The sequence below is a fragment of the Pundamilia nyererei genome, unplaced genomic scaffold, assembly GCF_000239375.1.
Source record: "Pundamilia nyererei isolate P.nyererei 1_Seehausen unplaced genomic scaffold, PunNye1.0 scaffold00331, whole genome shotgun sequence".
NCBI lineage: Eukaryota > Metazoa > Chordata > Actinopteri > Cichliformes > Cichlidae > Pundamilia > Pundamilia nyererei.
This window is the reverse complement of record NW_005187732.1, coordinates 402,401-423,541: the sequence shown is the minus strand read 5'-3', so window position 1 is coordinate 423,541 and position 21,141 is coordinate 402,401. Positions and strand designations below refer to the sequence as shown.

The following is a 21,141-nucleotide window of genomic DNA, read 5'->3' as shown; positions in this document are numbered from 1 at the left end:
AAAAAAAAACAAATGAGACAGAAGGTCAATATACCAAAGAGGAAGAAGGGCTGATAAAAAGAATGAAAATCAAACTGGAGCTCAACAAATCAGAGAGAGGAAGCAAGACTACGTCGATACGTCTGTTCGAAACTGACCAACACACACACAAACACACACGCACATACATAAAATAATACCAAAGAAACTCCCCACAGCGGAAGGCACTATCAATCAATGAACACAAAGTAGCACAGCAGGGTAGCCCTTACTGTCAAGCAATCTTTGTGCGAGTAAGTGAGTGTGTGTGCGGATGAAATGGACCTCATGGTTGTGTGCCAACCAAGGCTGCCAAAAGACACACACACACACTCGCATGCATATAAACACATGCACAAAAGGAATGAGAGAGAAGAAGTGCAGAGAGGTGCTTTAATTTGCTAGTCTGCCAAAGGGAGCCCAAGCCTAACTCACAGAAAGGAAATAGATATCTCGGTTTATTACACACACACACACACACACAGATACACACAGCAGCCTGAGACAGCCTTATCGCTTTTTATTTAGAACGCCTGTTACTCAGCTTCTCTTTGAAGGCTACGAGTGTGTGTGTGCCAGACGGGAGTCGCTGCTCTGACTTTATGACTTGGTGTGTTACCTTGATCATAGCAGGAGCAGTAACCTTCTCCGCATGACCCGCCAAACGCCCTGTGGTGTGTGTGAGTGAGAGAGAGAGACCAAAGAGTGTTTTTCCTAATCTTCACTGAACTGTAAATTACGTGTAAAATACCATCCATGCTTAGGATCTGAGAACTGGTTGCAATGAAGTGTCTCGAGTTCAACCTGTTGGTCCGGTTCTTCTTCCTGAGCCCAATAGACTGTGTGTATTTGTTTACTCTTCTCACGTGGCAACTCTAAAGCTTGTTCACACAGATTGTGATTATAATTTGGAACTTTAGAGAATATTTGAGTCACATTTATGACATTACTTAGCAGGGGAATGGAAGCCTGCTCTGCTGTTAAGCTCTGCGCTGTGCTGTTTGGAATATAAAAGGAATATAAAACAATTAAGCACATGATGAACATTGTAAATATTTGTAAAGCAATCCTCTGGAAAACAGGAGCAGCAGGTTAGATACTAAACTAGTACGAACTGTCAGACCTTTATCACTGAGTATGTAGCTTGGCTTCCCAGTAGACCTAAACTGCCCTTTAAGACATGAATTTACAGACCAATTTCTGGTACCTGCAGATCCGACTTAAACTGGGTTCACACTACTGCACGAGGCTCGCACAATCACATAACTTCTGCTGCGAGACTAATATCATGCTGCTGCATCACCGTGTTTGCATGGGAGATGGATTTGGGAGATGTCTGTTACTGAAAAGCAAAAGATTACTGAGCTGAGGTGTTCCACTTCCTTAATGTTGTATTCACTATCAACAACCTGCGTTTGCATTTGCAAAGTGGTGTGAGAAAGAAGCCCACACAAGCAGCCTGGACTGACCAATCGCAACTGGACTGTAACTGTGAACTCTGTTCCCTGTTCATGTTTATCATCTCATTTATAACAATAGTAAATCAATAGGTGTGAAAAAAGTAAGGGAAAGTCTGAAAGGGTCTACCCATATAGGCCTGTATATTTCCCTCTGCAGTGTCTCCCACACATAGACATTGCATGGGTGGGCCACCAGTGTGTACTAACTGTGTTAAGAACAGAGAGAAATTCATGTTCAGCATTTTATTTTTTGTGTTAGTCTGAGAGAACAAAGTCATCCTGCGATCGAATTACACATGCACAATCCTCTCACTCTTATTTTGACAGCCCTTCCCAGCTCATGTTTAGCCAGGATCCGATCCCATCTTTTCCGTCTTGGACAGCAGCTGGCGATGTTAGACTTTCTGCTCTGGAGATCCACTGCAAACTGGAGGGTTGATCTAACCAGAACCTGCAGCAGGTGGAGAGCTGGTTCATTGGTGTCGTTTTTCACCAGAGCAGAACAAGCACTAACATCACCAGAGTCTGTCCCAGATTGTTGGAGTTGGAGTTCATCCACAGGGTGAGAGACTCACTCGCTAATTTATTAATTTTTCAGAGGAGTAACTTATTAATGATAAAAGCTTGTCTGCCCACACAGACATAAAGCCCCATTAACAAATTAATATTCTACTTAATAATCTGAGGGATGTCACTTTGTGCCATAACTACTTAATTGTTTTTTAAATCTGACAGAATACAAGCAGAAGCATCGGTGCCAGGAGAAAGCAGTATTTACTAAACATTTCTTCTGTGCTCAAACTCAGCAGTCCGCACACGATGGCTTTTTCCAGCTTCCAGCTGTCACCGAGAGTAAAAAATGCCAACAGGCACAAAAGTGGAAAAAGCTGACTGTTCACTGCAGCGCTGATGTGGGGAGTTTAACATGTCCACCTTTTAGCCCAACTTCTGACAAACACCATGAGAAGAACATGGTGTTCATGTGGCGTTTTATTTGATTTTGGCTTTGCAAACAAAGTCGCAGGTGGCATGCGGGCATCGAAAGCCCCGAAACAAACCTGGCGAGATGACGCGAGCGTGCGTGTGTGAGTATGGGAAGCAGGAAAAGGCTCAAGGAAGTGAAGTATTGTGCTCATGAGAGGAAAGAAAGAGAGAGATGTGTCTGTGTGCCTTTCCTTCCTCATCCTAATAAACTCCCACCTTTTGCCTTAGTGCTGACACAGAACAACACAGCAAACACACAGACACACACACACACACACACACAGACACAATAAGGCCATTTGACTTCAGCACATAAGAAGCTTATCCAATCACTCATTCAATCATGAATCAATTACCAAAAAGTGTGTGAGAGGCAAATAAATGGAGCGTGCCTTCACATTCCATCCACTAATGGAAGCACGCACTGACCTGAAACACCCCGAAACAGAGAAAGACGAGCCAGCGGACTGACGGATCAGTTGACCGATGACTTTTGTTGGTTCAGGACTTCCAATCAGTTTGAGTAAACAGCCGCCAAATCTCTGAGGATCCTCTCATTACGACTGCAGCAGAGCGCGTTTGGTCGCAGAGATGCTAACAGGTTAAGTGGATGCAGTGTCTGAACCTGAGCAAGGTCACCCTGCACGACCTCTGACCTTGCCTCAAATCCTGTGACACCCGTTATGTCCTCGCTGTCTGGTTGGTTTGTCCCGAATCAGACAGATCAATTACTCTGTCTTTGCTTCATTTCATCAATATCTATTAGTTTCTGTCTCTTTTCCACGAGCTACTCAGACCCACTTTAAATGTTCTGACCTCTTTCCACCTTCACCTCCTCTTTGTTTTTCATGTTCTTCAGCCCTTATTTTTTCCTCGGTTCATTACACGAAAATCCAACTGTCCTTTCTCGCTCCCTTTTACTTCACCTTGAGTCGGTGGCCAAAACAATTCCTTCTGATTTGTACCACTGATGATAGTCAGCAATATTCACAGACAGGAAACACAAAGCATGACATGGTCACCTAGATTTGATGAAAATGTTTTAAAGGCTTCTTTTAACTAGATTTTACAAAAGAACAGGCGATAGAAATTTTTTAATCTACGGCTTAACTGTACCCTCTCAGTTTAAACGCTGAAAACTGTTCGCAGTGCATTATAATTGGTTTCGGATTGCTTTCTATCAGATGGGATTTTCACGCAACAGAGGGCTAGAGAGGCAGGAGATGAGGAAGGAAAGCGGGTGTGAATCCCAATGAGTTGATGATATATGCTTGAGCTGTATGCGGCCGTCACTTCTTCTAAAGCCCTGCGAAGGTAATACACGCTAATGCTCTCTCTGCTAAACCCGCCACGACTTTAACTCCAGAATATTCAACAGCTTAAAAAAAAAGACAGAAAGAAAAGAAAGCAGGCTTTTACATTATGACACAGCACTTTTCGCAGGATTTCCATTAGCGAGGGAGTGAGAAGAATGCAGAAGGTAGGAATGAAGGAATGAAAGATGGAGAACTCCACCGATCCGCCTATGCAGTAACCTACAGGTGACGTGTAGTTTAATCTGGTAATGGCGATCAAACTGAGTGGGGACAGCTATACTGAAAAAAGGGGGTGCAGAATTAGGGCAGTGAAAAGAATTCCAATCATTAAATCCTCTTGGTAATCCTACAAATCTGCTTGTGTCAACTATGCATGTGTGTGTGAAAGAGAGACAGTGGGTGTGTGCGTGGCTTCTGACATCTGACTTGGTTTGACCTTTGCTCTGACAGAGTCCAGTCAAGGCGCGACTGTGTGGGCTGACCATTGACAAACAAGTGCGTGAGCGCAGCTAACGTAATTCTCAGAATTGAAATGTCTGGGCTTTATAGAGGACGCTTTATAAGTCAGAGCGTATGAGAAGCTAATGAACTTTAGTGACGACAGCAAGAAGGAGTGAGAGAGTATTTGCTGTAGGTGGCTAACAGTCAATGAGAATTTATCCATCTTCTCCTCCCTTCTTTGACTCCCTTTCTTCCCTTCATGTGTAGCAAATTTTGGTTTCATTTCAACTGATTTGCCATTTTTTGGACGAATATTTTAAACTAACTTTATAGAAAAATCCATGTAGGTGTGCGAGTCAGCTAGCTTTAGCTTAGCTTAAGGCTTAGCTTTAGCGTTAGCTTAAGGTCTTTTGAGAATTTAGAAGATAACAGGAAAAAGAAAAGTGACTGGAAGAAACAAATTATGGGGAAATGGGGAGAAAAAGCAGTCTGTTCTAACTCCTGAAGCTTGATATAATGAAGATTTGTCAAGTCCCGTGGCATTCCTGAGGAACGCGAAAGGTGACCGTCCGTGCTCTTATGCTACGCGCCGGGTTATAGATGAAATCCAGTAGAATGACGCTCCTGCGGTAATACACATTCTAGCCGTGTATTCCAGCCCTAACCCTAACCTTATCCCTAACCTTAAGCAGCACTTTAATGATGCTAAATCGCTTTGGAAAACACTAAGTAAAACGTTACGTTACTCGTAACCTAGGGACGTGTTGGGTGCCCGGAAGCGTAATATATCGACGATTTGTCACCTGGCATAAAATGCTACGCTTTGGGAGTGCAAACGTGTTGAAAAAAGAGAAGATCTTAAGATTTGAATATCAAATTGCTACATAAAACGAAAAAAGAAATCAGCTTTGCGTCAGGAGGAGGTGTTTCTGATGAAGCCAACAAGAGACTGGAAGGCAGACTTTAAAATGCAACAGCTTTCCCCTCCTCTGCACTCAAGCTATAGCCGAGGCGAGAGCTTATCAGACCAAACTGAGAGAAGCGCTAAAAGCATTTCTGATGCCATTCTCCACTCCCATGGTACCACTCAACTGCATCAGGCCCCATCAGCTTCACTACCACGAAGGAGAGGGATGAAGGGCAGACAATGAATGAGGGAGAAACAGACAATGGGATACGGGAATGAGAAAGAAGATATTCTCTTGTCTTTGCAAAACCACGTCACATTCCCCAGTGGGAGACTAACAATGCATCCTCAACACAAACACATAATCTACTGTAGTCCACATGTACCCTCACAGGCAAAGCCTGCTTCAGTTAGTTTAGTAGTTCCTCTCTTCCTGGCCTAATCCCCAGGCATGTTTCTAACATGGATATACCGCAGTAACAAGAATTTTGAGCCTACCAAGCCCTCCAAGTGAGAAATTTTAGAATCATTTTCCTGGTAACAGTGTGAGTCATACGAATGCACAATGGCCACATCAAGTCAGATGAAATGAGTTTCAACACATGTTCTGTTTTAAATTATTAACATACACAGAAGGTAAAATACAACATGGAGCTTGGCAATTAACTGCATTTTTAAAATTCTGGCTTACAACTATAATCAAAACAAGTTATTCAGGATATAAATATTATACCTTTTGAATTTTGGTACAAAGCGCACTGCTTTCCTTTGCTTTCCTTCACAGCACTGCATTTTTCCCCTTTCTCAAATCCAAACTCTTTCACGGTTTAGTTCAACTGGAGCAAAGACAATGAAAGGAGAGCCTTTAATCAACAAGATCCATCGAAAAGCTGACCTTCTGCCAACAAGTCCAAAGACCACACCAGTTTTCAATGACCACACACTCATCCATCTCCCAACCAAAAACACACTTAATATTAAATGATGGTACCAACCATGTTTTCCACATACAAGTCAGCACCAGCCAAGGAACAACAACAAAAAAACTACAATCGAGTAGTAAATCTTTGCTCACTAAAGGCAAGTGAAGTGAAAAGTGTTTGAAAAGAGATTGTGTTAAGCTGCTGTTTACAATAAACAAAGAAAAAGTATAGTTTTTGGGAGGCAAGCAGGTGGTACAGTAGGTGGACGCCGGGTGGCCTTGTTAGCAACATAACGCTTATATACCTGCATAGTATCCGACTAACCGAGCTCATCAAATTAGACCAAACTCTTCTAGCCCACTCTGTAAACGGACCCTGATCCACACAGTCACCAAACCACTGGGAGAGAGACCTTCCCATGTGTGCCGACACCCTAATGAGATTCATGTGAGGAGCATTAAAAGTGCTGCTAGACCAGTGCAACTGGAGCTGGCAGAGGGGGAGCGCACACAACGGATATGCACATAAACACAATGGAAAGGTGGGTGTAGAGAAAAAAAATCGAAATCTGTTCGTGAAAGTGAAAATGATGACCACCTACACGGCCTTGTTTGTGATTTCTTTCAATTAAAATCCGACATTCTCCCAGTGACTTCATTATTTAGCGTGTAATTTCAGCCGAGCAGTTTTATGACTTTTCCCTCAACAGTTACCCAGAGAACTGCTACAGTCCCACATCAGTCTAATTAACCACAGCACCAGCTGATAAACACATCCAACAAGCGCCATAAAAACAGATTCATCATAACTGCAACGAGGAAAGCAGAAAAGAACATTTTTCACAAGACAGTTGGATAATGTGAGGCATGACTGTCTGCCTGTCTGTTCGCATAAAGTGCAGTCTTGAAATACTGGAACGTCTGACCTTCTGATGGCGCCATATGAAAAGTCACCACGACTCCAAAATCACTGAGATTCATTCTCTGCTGGCTTTGAATGATAGTCAGTATCTGCAGTCTATTAGCAGAATAGCATCTGACATGAGGATGCCATGCTAAAATGTTACTGTACGTGCAAATCTAGCTCAAGACAAACACACATCACCTGAAAAGTTGCTCCTTAACAACAGCACTGTCTTACATAAGAGTCCCCCATTGTCATCATAACACACATCCAAACAGTGAAGCATGCACAGAGACACACACCCAGAGGGCAGGAACTACTTCAGCTCTCTGAACGAAAACAATGTTGTTGTTTTTAATGAAGACATAAGCCCTGCGTGTTTGCACTTGGCATCTCGTCTCCAAAGCTTCTGATCTGCCCAAAAACCAGAAGAGACACTGGAGTTATTGATGCACTTCTTAAACTACAACTGCTTTATTGTGAAAACCAGACGCATTGCTCTGTGGGGCAACATATCGGCTTGTTTCCCACTCTTCCCCACTCTCTATCAGAGCTATGCAACTGGATTTGTTGTGAGGCCACAGGCCACAGTTGCATAATAATACAGAGCCAGGGAGCTAAGTTACAGGCACTCCATTCATTCCGCCAAAGGAACCCGGATCGACAGCAAAGACGTGTCAAGAGGACGGATTTAGATGCGGGCTGATCACACCTGGAAAAACAAAGGGTTAAAGCACAATAAGCGCTGCAGCACAGTGCAGCACAGGGCTAAAGCCCATTAACACAGTCAGGTGACTGAAGTGCAGGCAGCTAATGGTCAATGGGCAGAGTGACGCAACCTCTAAATCTTTTCCTCCTCGCTGCATCTGCGCGTAAACACCATCATGTGCTACATAGAGTACGAAAGGAGCTTAAGCAAGCATAAAATATTGAAAAGGGGAGTGGAGGAAGATAGCAAAGGCACTTATTACCTGTAAACAAAGAGAAAACATTCAACAGGGACAAAGATATAAAAGATATAAGCACACACACACATGCACCAATCCGGCCTCCGGAGGGACACAGTATGGCTCTTTGTGACTTCTTATTTTGTTGTGATGGATGTCTCCTCTCATTTTTTTTATTTTTTTCATTTAAACTGTCAGTTGCTTTTTAGAGAACAGAAAGGCTGGCAAGTCTGTGCTCCTGACCCTGACGGTCACAGCACAAAGAGGGAGCTTGTTAGAGAGCCTGGGCTTGTCTTGTGTTCACTCTGACTTATAGCTATACAAAATCTGTCTGGCTCTTTTATCCTCGCATTATTGCTCTCGCAATTCAAATATTTCCAACTATACAGAGTTGAAAAGAAAGAAAAAAATGCCACTACTTTACAGTCATTTTTTTTAAACTACACTTGTGCAGCAGGGTAATATCCCAGATCATCCAACTGAGTTTGCCCGTCTTCATCCTCTCTGCTGAGCATCTTCCAATACCCCCCAGCGAAGATGCTGAATCACTACCAGCTCACAGAGCCGCTGATTCTGACCTCTGGCTTCTCCAGAGGAGGGCGAACGAAAAAGACAAATTCCCTACAAGCAGCAATCCCTCCAGCAGAAAACTCATTTGACTGAACTGTCCCTTTAAATTTCAAAGCCGATACGTGTCTGGATCAACCAGCACACAGCCTGGCGTTTCTGCCCAGTCCGTGCACTTGTTGTTGGCTGCGAGCAGAACAAGTCTGGCACCTGCCTGCTTCCCCAGTATCACCATTTATCAAGCAACAATAAAGGCAGAAGGCAGAGCTTTGGCATCGCTCTGTGTGCGTAAAACAAAAGAAAAAAACAACAACAGCGCAGAGAAGAAGTTAACACAAAAGACACCTGAACTTGTGGTAAAGGCTGATTTGCTTTTAAAATGCCAAATCGCTAATCGTTTGTGGAGCACTGTTTCAGCTCTATACGGGCACGCAAACTCCTCTAAAGTTGCATGTGCTGCCAGAGCCTCAGGTGTGCTTGTTTTGATATCTGTTATCATGATCGTCAGTAAAGATGCTGTGCACCGTTTTTACTCGCACACTGACACATTTATAGTGTGAAAAAAGCCGTGCCTTAATGCCCGCTTTAGCTTTGACTGTCAGTAGTGAGCTCCAACCTTGGTGCCCAGACTTTTTTGCTTTCCTCCACCTTGCAGTTGAACTCACCTCTACGAGCGCTCAGAGTCGCAGCCGATGATCCGGCGGAGAGAAAGACGAGCAACGCGAGAAGGCTTAATATCGCACCGCTGAGAGTCATCTTGATTCAGTTCCTGTCCAGCACCAAGGAGGTTGGAGGTCTGTCCAGTCCGATTTCACCACCAGGACTCCCGGACTCGTGGGTTCAGCTGCGGTGCATCTTGATCTTGATCCTGGATTTGTCTGAGTCCAGTTCAGTGGTGGGGGGGGGGACTAGAGATAAAAAACAAGTTCAGGTGATTGTTTGGAAATGAAATAAAGGCGTCCTGTTCTTTTATTCTGCTACAGGTTTCTGGTTTCCCGTCGTCCACAAAGCGCAAAGTGTTCGCCCGCTCACCGAAAATAAAGAGGGCTTTTTATTACGCACTAAATGAAAGCGACATGAAGGGAAACAGCGGATAAACTGTTGTAGTACTATCTGTGGTGTACCCCAGTCACAAAGTGCGCACCAAAGTAATCCAAAGTACCGTCGAATAACGTCCAATGGTTATAATAAGCCGTAGAATCGCTCTCCTCTCCGCTCCGTGTGCCCTGATGTGGCCGATCCTGTCCCGCGGCTACAAACAAAAATCCGCCCGTTTTCTGTTTAACATTATCTCAGTAAATTCATCAGAGGAGGAGAAAAACATATTCGATCTGTATATTTAAAATAAATGAAAAGCGCGCCGTACTGCTGGAGCTCGAGCGCAGGAAAGAGGATCACCGAGATACGGAGAATTGTGACGGGCTGAGGATGCACTGCTCTGAAGCGCTGAGCGCGCACGGCCCCGCCCTCCGAGCAGGCTCAGAGCGAGTGCCTTACAGGTAAAGGTGGTGATGTCACAGCACACAGGTGCGCGTACGTAGCCCTGCTTTTCGCAGTAGAGTCACAGCTCGAGCGTGTTAACTTTATCTACTGACCGAACATGTTTTGTGTGTTTTATAAGGAGTCATTTCGCGCGTGGGAATGGACCCATCGTTGGGTCAGGGAGTAATTACGGTGTTTTCGCCACATTATTATCCTATTATAGAAATGCTGCTTTGTCACTCGGTGAGATGTGTTTTTTAAGACCTTGAAACGTGTCATTACAATAGTCACAGAATCCCAGGAGGATTCCTGCAACACAAAAGTGAAATGAGATCAACCTGTATCATCTGAAAACAGGCTGTAGAGCCTGGGTTAGTGGCCGGGTTATTCAAGCCTTTTACGAGGCTGGAGGAACACGTAGGCTGAGCAAACAATACTACTGCGGTAGTTTGTGTAAACTAATGTGTCACCTAAGATTTCACTACACTGAATTACCTGGAATTACCCAGCTATGCGTAATAAAAACGTGGGCTGTGGTCTTGGAAACCATTTTTAGTGGTTTTTGAACAAAGAGTACAGGCTAATGTTACAAATGCATAAGTTTTATATTTATATTATTTAATACAATATTTTAACATTATAAACACTTAGCATTCCACCGGTTTCCTCCCACTTCTGCTTTTTTTTTTTTAGCTCTGGACTCCTTAATCCGCCTGTCAGTCATCCTGACATCATGTTGGGAGGGGCGGGGCTTGGAGTAAAGATGATTAAATAGCAGATGTGAGGTTAATGGTCTGCAAGCTTTTTAAACACCCTAATAATAGGTTGTTTTTACGCCAGGCGTGATAGTTAACTGATAGTTCATCTGCAGCCCGTCAGCTCACTCAGTGCTGACATTTCAATATACATTCATTTTTTCCTTTGTGTGCAGCAGCCATGTGCGCTCGCTTTCCCGCTTCCTCTTCGGGGTTTCTTCTCCCAGCACGGCTAGCAAGGGATGCTGGCTGACCGATTTCACGGGGCCAGAGTGCAGACATGTACCCCGGTTTTAGGATAAAGGGAGGGGGTCATGCAGGAACCCGGATTAAAGGATTTGATAGACGAAGAGGGGGAAGGAGGGGGAGGACTGGGGTCAGAGGTGAGGCAGCTGATGTTCAAAAAAGTCAAATGGAACTAAGGAGTGAGCGGCGCCGTCTCTAATCGAGCTTGATTAAGCCCACACTGTGCGTGTCCCATCTTTAAGCGGCCAATGAATTTCGAATGACTAAACATTGGACAGCATCACAATGGATGTCTTCATCGGAGACTGTTGCAGTGACCATTGGAGATGAAGGCATTATTTTTTTTACAAAGGCCCACCCTTGACTTTTGGGGTGGTCGGCATATTTATCAATGTCATTTTGGGGGTTCAGATCCACGTCTAGTGTCAGTCACTGTTTAGACTGAATTCAGTCCAGCTGGTGGTGAGATTGTTGCCTTTGTCCTTACTCAAATGTCCCAGAGATTAGCTGCTGCCCCCTTCTGGACAGGTGAGGCAAATGCAAAAACAAAATACAGTACTGATTACCCAGAGCCTTGTATATGGATTGGACTGAACGAAATAGAGCAGAGATTTAAGAAAAAATAACGTTTTACTGAGACTCAGCTAACAGAATGGGGTGAGACACAAAGACAGAGCAAGATTGCACAGACACTGTGAGCTTGATTGAGTCCTTCATATCACTCAGCACGCACTGGTTCAAACAGAACCACAACATTTGCATAAACCGGGCGTACAGATTGGCATAAATTAAGCACAGGCACCAACCAGAGAGGAGTATGACCCTTAAAGGGATTGCCATGGCTGCTTATCTGTCGCCACGCATTAATAGTCAGGTCCTGATGTAAGGACACTGCAATCCGTGACCCTGCACTCCTTTGGCTAATGTGTGTGTCGCTGTGCATGACTGTTTATGCATTGTCACTTGTCTGTTAATGTGCATTCCCAGTGTGCACGCTTCTCCTGCATGTGTGCCAGCCAAAACTAGACACTGCCTTATGCAGGCCAAAGGTTGTCACTGGTCTGCAGGAGTGTGTGTGTGTGTGTGTGTGTGACTAATAGTGGAAGCTGGAGGCACTGTTATGGGGAAGAGGATGACAGAAAAGAAAATCAGACAGAGGAAAGATAGAGAGAGACACACAAGCCATCTCCTCCAGCAAATGTAATTATATGGCTGGGAATCAGGGAGCTGATTCTTGGTCAGCTTTAGGCTGGGCGTACACACACATGATGTTGACCTTGTCCTCGTCCCTTTACATCATGGCAGACAGAGAAGCAGTGACTTGGTTAAAACGAAAAAGAAAAAAATATCTTTGTTTGAAATCCATGCACTAAATCTCGCAAAACTGTGGCCAATCTAATTGCTGTGTAAGTAATGCGTGCACTCAAGGATATTAATTCTGTTCCAGTTAAAATTCACTAACAGCATGTGTGTGTGTGTGTGTGTGTGTGTGTGTGTGTGTGTGTGTGTGTGAGGGGGAGGGGGAGGGAGGGGTCACAGTAAGGCGAGGGGCTTCTTCCCCGAGGAACAGTGGGCCCACATGCACAGAAACAGTCGTTTAGTTAACGGCTTTCATTTTCCTAATTAAGATTTAGTGAATCCTGGTTTTCCATCTCTTTTTCTTTCCCCTCTTACCTCCCTCACCCCAGCGTCCCTGCTCCTCATTACGTTTTCCGCTTCTTGCGCTGCATCTGCACACATTCGCCCCGACACACGTCTCTTCCATATAAATATATCATTCACGCTATCAGTCTAACTGAACCATTGAAAATCATTGCAGAAATGTGCTGAATGTGTGTATTTCACCCAGAATGTCTGGCTAAACAAGATTACAAGAAGAGCGAGGGGTCAATCCTTACCCTCTGTGATATCCACTACTTGGTGTTTGTGTCGCAGCTGGGTGGTTGCCAACCGATTTACCCCCCCCCCATGCCTCACCTCTGCTGAGGAGGAAATGGAACAAACAGCTTAAAACCTTTTCTACTAATCCCCCAACAATGGAATCTGCTGTTTTTATCGAGGGCGGAGATGGAAAAGATTTTAGGCAGTGGGGCTGAACCGCAGTTCTGAGCCCAGGTAAGCCTGGAGATTTGGTTCAATGGTCCAGTTAAAGCATTTGATTAGCTTCATTCCACCACACTGCTCCATGACCGGGTGGATTTTTGTCCAGGTTACGTAGAAGCCAAGTGTGAAATCTTAACCTACAAATAATAAGGGGAAGGTTTCCAGCTGCTCTTTTGCAACTGGAAATCATTTGAGTATTAGAAGCAATGTCTGAAGCCGACTTTGTTTCTTTGCACAGAATTGTCCTCTGCAAAAGATCCTGCCATCCAAATGTTGGAAGGTAGTCAAAAATTACCTCTTGCTTGAAGTGCTTCCTTGAAGCGAGTTTAGCACCTGACCTGTGGACAAGGTTGGAATAATTAAGCCTGGGTATTGTCTGAAGTTATCCTCTCTCACGCTTTTGGTCCTACTTCTGGAAACACTCCATTTGGTTCTTTCGTGCTCAACCGGATAATAGCGAGAACAGTTCAGGGCTGCTGCGCACATGTGAGAGCAGATTTGTTCACTCTGAGTCTAAATCATCTGAAGATGAGATTGCAGCTATGTTACAAGCACAGGAAAGTAAAGTACTGAGTGCACTTGCTTGAAGAATCTCACAATTGTGTAGTATTCAGCTGGAACTCATTAAAACTCTGCATTAAGCAACAATTTCTCAGAAAAGTGACAAGCTATCAACCACTATCACTCTCCAAATAAAGGTCAGACATAAAACAATCGGATGCTTCCTGTTGAGAGGACGTAACACAGTAGTCAGATCTTCACTGAGGTTTTATTGCCAGTGCGTCCACCCGTAACCTTACAGAATCTTGCTATGATATGACATCAACTGTTGTGGCTACTTGAAAAACCTTGTACTTAATCCAAGGTGAAAGATTTCACCATCCTTTATCCAACTTTCCTCCTCAAACTTGACTTCTCTGTCATGCATACAGCAGCCAGAGGGGTTGCACGAACCTGACGAACTTTGAGCAATGTCAGCGTCTCACAATCTTTGAGCAAAGAGTCAGGTTGAGATAATACAAGGAAATCACACACGACTTAACTGGTTGCAGTGATTAAGTGATAAGAGCTCGTCAAAAATATGCAGTTGCGAGTCAGAAAACACATTTTCCAATGCAGATTTCCAATGGAATCGGTTTTGCGTGCATTTTTGTCAACAGGAAGAGCGAGAAGAGATTTGCTTCCATACAGAGAAGACTTATCTCAGAATGCAGTGATTACGCACCTCATCTTGCTTTCAACTGTTATTAATCAGGTATGCCACATGCATGTCACATTGGATATAATGTAATTAGGTGTAACTCTCAGCTGTCTGGTGTCCTTAAATTTCTGCGTGAAATGCTCTCAGCGTTCACGTATTATAGCGTCAATCTTTCACCCCGTTCCTTTATTTCTTTCCAGGGTGTCATAAACACAACATGCGTGATGCTTCCGAGAAACATAAACACATGTCGAGATGGTTCTCCTGTGGCTGCAGCTGAGGTGTTGCAACACAATGCTTGGCAGAGAAATCAAAGCTGCCTTGCACCATCACAAACATGGTGGATGTGCTTGTTTTCAGCATTAATAAAAGCATCTTAATCAGTGAAGCATTAGCACATGTTAGCAGGTTTGGGGGTTTTGTGTGTGTGCGTGTGTGTGCTGGGAGAACTGTGCGCTAACCTTCGCTGTGTTGCGGGTCGAAGATGTTCAAACAATGCTAACTTCTTCATTATTTATAGACAATACAGAAGCGCAATCTAGTAACAGCAAACACATGAATGAGTACGCATACACACACACACACACACACACCATCCTAAATCTTAGGATTAAAGGGATAATGTCAGCTATTCAGTGAGTGTCCAGTATGTAGGTAGCATAACCATTGAGCTTAAATAAAATCATTTACCTCGTCCTTGAAATAACCATAAGCTCTCTGTAAATGAAACATGCAGCTGTTCATCTGATGTCTTCGATTTAATGCCAATATGTCTAATCAATGAACGCAATTGTTGCTAATCAGGCAGCGATGGCCCAGTACGCCTACTGCATTAGCCACTGAGTCAACTGTGACCCCTGGACATGTTTCCTCAAATAGTGACCTGAGTCTTTATTTCCCCAAAGTGAGTGTAACAGGCCTGTATTTGAAGCAGACTTTTTTTCTATAATAAATTCAGCTGGCTCAGTATATGAGATCATCTTAGAGATGATCTTGTTCCGATGTCCCGTTACTGAGGCTGTTATTACTGTCTGATTAATGACACAGTTTAGGCATTATATGTCATTACTTAAGCAAGGTAGCATTAAACCCTCTGTGTACACTGATATGTGCATTAAACACAGCATAGAATTCTAAATGCTGATTAGCACTGTCTCCACCACTGACAGAGCATTACAGCAATCTGTGGTTTTTATTCGTGCGATGGAGTTAAAAATATAACTTTGATATATGTATATTCATCAAACACCAGTATTTAGATCAGTGATTACTTCACTGTGAAACTGATCACTGGTCATTCCAGAACAGAGCTCTGGCAGGGAAATTGTTCACAGTGCTAAAACAGCTACCCACTGCACTCATGGTGTCACAGCTTAGCCAGTCTAATATAAAGATAAATATAGACAAAACCTGATCAATTGACCAGAAAAGAAAATTGCACAAACATAGAACATCCAAACACATCATTTCAGTTAAGTCAAACCCTCCATTTCTTAGCATTTGAAGCGTTAGCACCTGAAACAACCGCAGGATGGGATTGCTTTCTGCTCTGAACTGGAGCTTTTATTTTCCAATCAAGCAATACCTGACTGGTAGCTAAAAAAAACGAATAAATGGTTAGCTTAATGTTATGTAAAAAGAGATTAATTATTTGTAAAAATATAACGTTCTCACTTAAATTTAGTTCTGTGGGGAAAAAATAACAATGATTAAATTAAATGAAATTAAAAATTTGTAACATGTTATACTACTTTATAAGTTCATGTGATCTGCTTGGGAACAGGTACATCAATCAACCCAAAGAACTGTTTTTGCGCATTCATTTTACTGAGAGTATGATGAAAGAACATTTTGAAATATAATTATACAGTATCATTTCCCTGATGGGAGAGATAAAGTATAATTACCCTGCACTGCACTAACCTAATTCCATACATATGATATTGTGGTAGATTGATTCAACAGCAGATGGTGCTATCAATTATTGAGCCTGTGAAGATGACTCAACCCCCAGTCGGATTAAGTAGATTACCCCAACATCAACTCCCTTATGTACACAGCATTATGCTGATCTAAAGATGAATAGCCCCTGACAGAACCGCCTCAGTCTATCTATCTATCTATCTATCTATCTATCTATCTATCTATCTATCTATCTATCTATCTATCTATCTATCTATCTATCTACCTAGCTACCTACCTAGCTACCTACCTAGCTGGCTATCACTCAGTCTTAAGACTTTATTGTCCCCAGGGAGTATTGTGTATGTTTAATGTATACATTCTTTTGAATCTGACCTAAATATGCTACATGATGATTTTTCTGAGCATTGTCTCACTGCATACCATGATGGAGGCACTTCCAGTATATTCAGCGCTCCACCCAACACGATGCACGTCCCCTTAATCCTGTTAACCCACTCCAACTGTGTGGAGAGAGGAGAGACTAGAAGAGAGCCCGGGGCGAAGACGACATTGTACCCCTCCACCCCGCTGAGATCCAATTGAAGAAACAAGTGCTTGGTACAAAGTGAAGCTCCTTGGCTCGCTGGGACATTAATACATGACTAGTGTAAAAAAAGGGGGGGGGAAAAAGAAGTCTCTGTGATCCATAGCGTATAAATGTGAAATACAAGATTTTGAATCTGGGGGTGCAGAGGAGGAACCAAACGTTTGTGTAGGTGTTTATAGCTGCTCATGTTGTGAAACATCTAATCTACAGGTGAAGCAGCCAACAGATGTCTTTATAAATAATTTTATTATTTAGCAATGCCTGTATCTGTCTCTAGAATTACTTGCAAGTTGTAAGAATCTATTAACAGCATTAACTACAATAACTTCTTATTCACTATGAGCTACAAAACAGCCATTTTCCATTGATGTTGTTACATTTTCTGCTACTCTCATAACAAGCACCACTGTTGCACTTCTTGTAGTACTCTACAAACTACTTTTGCTAATGTTTGTAGTCAACTTCCACATGACTGCTTTGAATTGTATCCAAAGCTTTTTAAAAATCAAACGCTAACCTTACCACCACCCCTTGCTTCAGAATTTCATCACAAAATGAGTGTGAAGTTTGTGTTTTTGTCATTTGTTTACTTGTAGAATGTACTGGGGTCATTGTTTGTTAGTGATAAAAAAAAAGTGACCTCTAGAACGGTAAGACAGAGCCTTTGTGCGCTAAGCTGTTCTCAACAACATGTTTTGATTCTCACCCAGCCCGATAAAGTAGTCTTAACCCAAAAGAGTGAGGGTGTGGGTGCACTGGGCATTGTTAGCTGCAGTTATAATGTCTACACATTTTACAGTATGAATAAATGTGCATTTTAAAGAGGAATGACATTCAAGTTATGTCACTATGGTAGATTTCACAGTAGATTTTTTTTTATTGCAGAAGCACCCTTGTAAGTGGAGTCCCCAGTGCCGGAAGATAAACTGCTGTGGGTGGCTGATAGCGCAGAGATTTTAAATCCTTTACAGTAAACATTGCCGCAGCTTTTGACTGGCTCTGGTTGCCTCTGTCGGCTTTATAACTGCGCTGCAATGTGGGCCATAGCAGATGTGGAATATTCCCATTTCAGAGTTGCATTGCTCAAGTCCTTTCTGTGTCAAAGCATTCATTGTTTGAGGAAAGCTCTGGCTGTGCTGGAGTCAGATCTATAAAACTGTACAGAGTCCAGCTTTAGTACTGAGCCTATTTTTATACTGTACCCAGAACTCAGCGCATTACACACTCTGTACAACATTCCTAATGCATTCAGCTCTAGGTACAGTGTAAAATGTTAAGTAAGGTAACAAAATCATTAAAGCAGCTAAAATGAGCAGTAGCTGGCTGCAGCATTTGACTTAATTACCGTCCTTCTTATGCACAGCTACACAGAGCTGCCACATGGCTGCTTGTTTACATTCGGGAATAGGTGGAAAATTTCTGTTTCCACCTTAATCTTAAGTGCATTCACATGGTGTTGGAGTCATCGGAAGAAATTAGTTCCTGAAATTTCACATCAAGGTGGAACAATCACTCGGAAAGCTGATGAAACTTCTACTGCAGAAATATAAGGAAGGAAGTTTGGTTAGAGGTAGAAAAATGTTGACCGTTGGTGCAAATTTACATACTGCAGGTAATAGGGAAGAGGGGCTGAGCGGGGGAATCCAATGACGATGTTAAAGCACTTATTCTAAATATGGCAACTTAAAAGATAAAAGAGTCTGACTTTCAGTTTATACAACTTTCTTGTGCCAAATTAGATCTGCTTAAAAACTGCCTGGGAAATAAAAATAACCTCTTCTTTGGCTCAATTCACTTAAATCCATCGTCTGCAAGTATGCTGAAAAGTAAGATGACTGCATTATAAGCTTTTCACCCTCATTTACAGGAAAAATTACATTTCTGTCAGACTGTGTAAGATCACATTCAAATAATTACACCGCAGCCAGGACTGAAAGGATGAAAGATGGTGATTATGTAGTGGAAGCAGATTATTTCATTCAGCTGATTCAGTGGCTGATTACACAGTTTATAGTGCAGTGTGGATCGCTGATGAAATAATTCTTTGGCTTTATGTGTCTGCAGTTATATAAATCCTCAGTGTGATATGTTGAACATACATCATGTTAAAGGTTTATGTCGCATATCGCTCATATCTGCGATTCTTTTGGGGCCAAATGACTGATTTTTAAATGAAGTGTCATTACTTGCAGGAAAAAACACGCCGCTCGCTTTAAATAGGCTTTTTCATGCTGAATGAATGAGTGATGAGTGAGTCTCCATTTACTGTAACATTCAAATTCATTTAACTGTAACAGCCTTTAAACGTGAGCTGGAAAATGAAGCACATGCGCTGCACTCAAATAGTATATTTGATCACGATGCCGTAAAATTGACTCTAACTGCGTTTTGTGCTCATTTAACTTTTAAAACATGGAAAGACTTACAAAATTGTTGCAGATATTACCTTTTCAGTGACTCCACACTCAAATACAGAACCAAACATATCACTTTAAAGCAGAATGCTATCTTCTGTCAAACACTTAAACTGGACACCAGTGATATTTTTGACCACTGGCAGAGCTGTGATCAAGTGCGTCAACATCTTATCTGCACTCTGCAGATCCACACGAATTTGCATGCTTGTTTTAAGGCTTTTCTTCTGATTTACTGTTGGTGGCTGTAATGTGCACTGTGTGCATGGTAATGAGCCATCAAGAAGACTGTAAATACAAGAAATGTCAGTTTGAAATACTGAAAGACTTAAAACACGATGTGTTTTAGTGAAGCTTGCTTAGTTTAAACCAGCCTCTCTCTCACACACTCTGACATCAATACCATAGCATGCAGAGGGGGATGTAGCTCAGTGGTAGAGCACGTGCTTCGCATGTATGAGGTCCTGGGTTCAATCCCCAGCATCTCCATTTCTTATCTTATCTATGTCAGCCTATATAACAACAAATGGCACAAAGTGTTTACCAGAATAGGCAATAATTCCTGATGAAGGGGTGAATGACAAAGCAGCAGCAGCAGCGGCTCTCCTCAACTAAATAAAACCTCTTTTGTTTGAAATATATGAGCATTTAATTGACTTACCTGTCCTTTCATCTGAAATTTGTGATAAATGAGTGTGAAACATGGGTCGCATGCAAAGTCCTCTCATCATATTCTCTGATTATGTTATCTGTCTCTATCTGCTGATCTCTATTGTCCATGCCAAATTTGCAAAATGAGAATAAGAGCGCAAAGAGAGTGAGGGTGGAACAAGGAGCAGGAACAAAGAGAAGGAGTAAATTGATCCTTGGCTGATGGAAATTGAAAACGCTTCGATGAAGAATGCCGTCTTAGCGTGCGAACACGATGCCATCGTGTCTATTAAACAAAGGACACGGTTCAATAATCAGCGCACGAGCAAGTTTTATTAATTTCATCAGGAAGGATGAACAGGTTTGTGCAGGGAAGGCGGGAGGGATGAATCCAGCTGGGTGTCTGCTCACATGACAACAGCTCCTTCATTTTAAAGATTTTGCAAGCCAAGACTGAAAGAAATTCAGAGGGGATTAAAAAGGGGGAGAGGAGGAGTGACAGGAGGACAGGAGGGAGGAGAAAGAGAGTGGCATCTGTCCCTCCCAAACATCTGCTTGTTGATTAGCAGGAGAGGAGAGGGGAGCAGAGGAGGACAGGAGAGGAGAAGAGGGTTTAAAGTTGGTTTGAGCGCTTAAAATAGCCATGGTGGAGTGGAGCACAGGAAATAAATCACACGTTCTTTAAATACTGCATGAGATTAGAAAATATATTATTGAAATGTGAGTCCCTTTTATGAAAAAAGTGCTCGTCTCTCATGGTGAGTAAAATACAGAGTGCAGCGTCTCATCCATGGCTAATGTCTTTCCTCCTACTGTACGTGTACACTAAAGGGAAAGCAGCCTGATGTGTGCGTACGTGTGGACCAAAATCTATTCATTGTCTCTGAATTGTTATGAAGTATCTTTTAAAAATGAGTCCTCTTGGCTACTCTTCAGCACAGAGAAGCTATCATTGCAGTGGAACCAAAATAAAACATCGGTGCTGTGATAAAATTAATCTTAGTGCATTACAGCGGGCTGGATTTTGACCTTTCTAACAAACGGCATCTTGGGACACGTTGACACGCTGCTTTAATGGTCTAATATTAGATTTCTCCTTTAAAAACTGGCTGTATCCACAAATTTAGCTCCACTTACCTGCTGTCACACTGATAAATAACAGTCCCCCCCCCCAAGAGCTGCACTTAATTGAATTGTGAAGACTCCATAAAGTGCACTGAAGTGTAGGGATGGGTACCGGTATCTGGTGCCATTATGGCACCGGTTCTGACATAAACGGTAGTAACCAGACCGAAAAGCAGCGCACATTTC

At 42.7% G+C, this 21,141-nt stretch overlaps 1 protein-coding gene and 1 non-coding gene across 2 annotated transcripts in view; one reads left to right on the top strand and one right to left on the bottom strand.

Annotated features, from left to right (window-relative positions):
• The window catches only part of sema4f (sema domain, immunoglobulin domain (Ig), transmembrane domain (TM) and short cytoplasmic domain, (semaphorin) 4F), a 55,337-nt gene extending 45,398 nt beyond the window's left edge, over positions 1–9,939 (bottom strand). Inside the window, exon 1 of the mRNA XM_005751883.1 lies at positions 9,132–9,939. Coding sequence (XP_005751940.1) covers positions 9,132–9,222 — 91 coding nt within the window. The 5' untranslated portion in view covers positions 9,223–9,939. The remainder of the gene's footprint in view (positions 1–9,131) is intronic.
• A 9,657-nt stretch (positions 9,940–19,596) lies between these two features.
• Positions 19,597–19,668, top strand: trnaa-cgc (transfer RNA alanine (anticodon CGC)). The gene has a single exon. It is a non-coding gene; the product is annotated as a tRNA-Ala (tRNA).
• Positions 19,669–21,141: the final 1,473 nt, after the last annotated feature.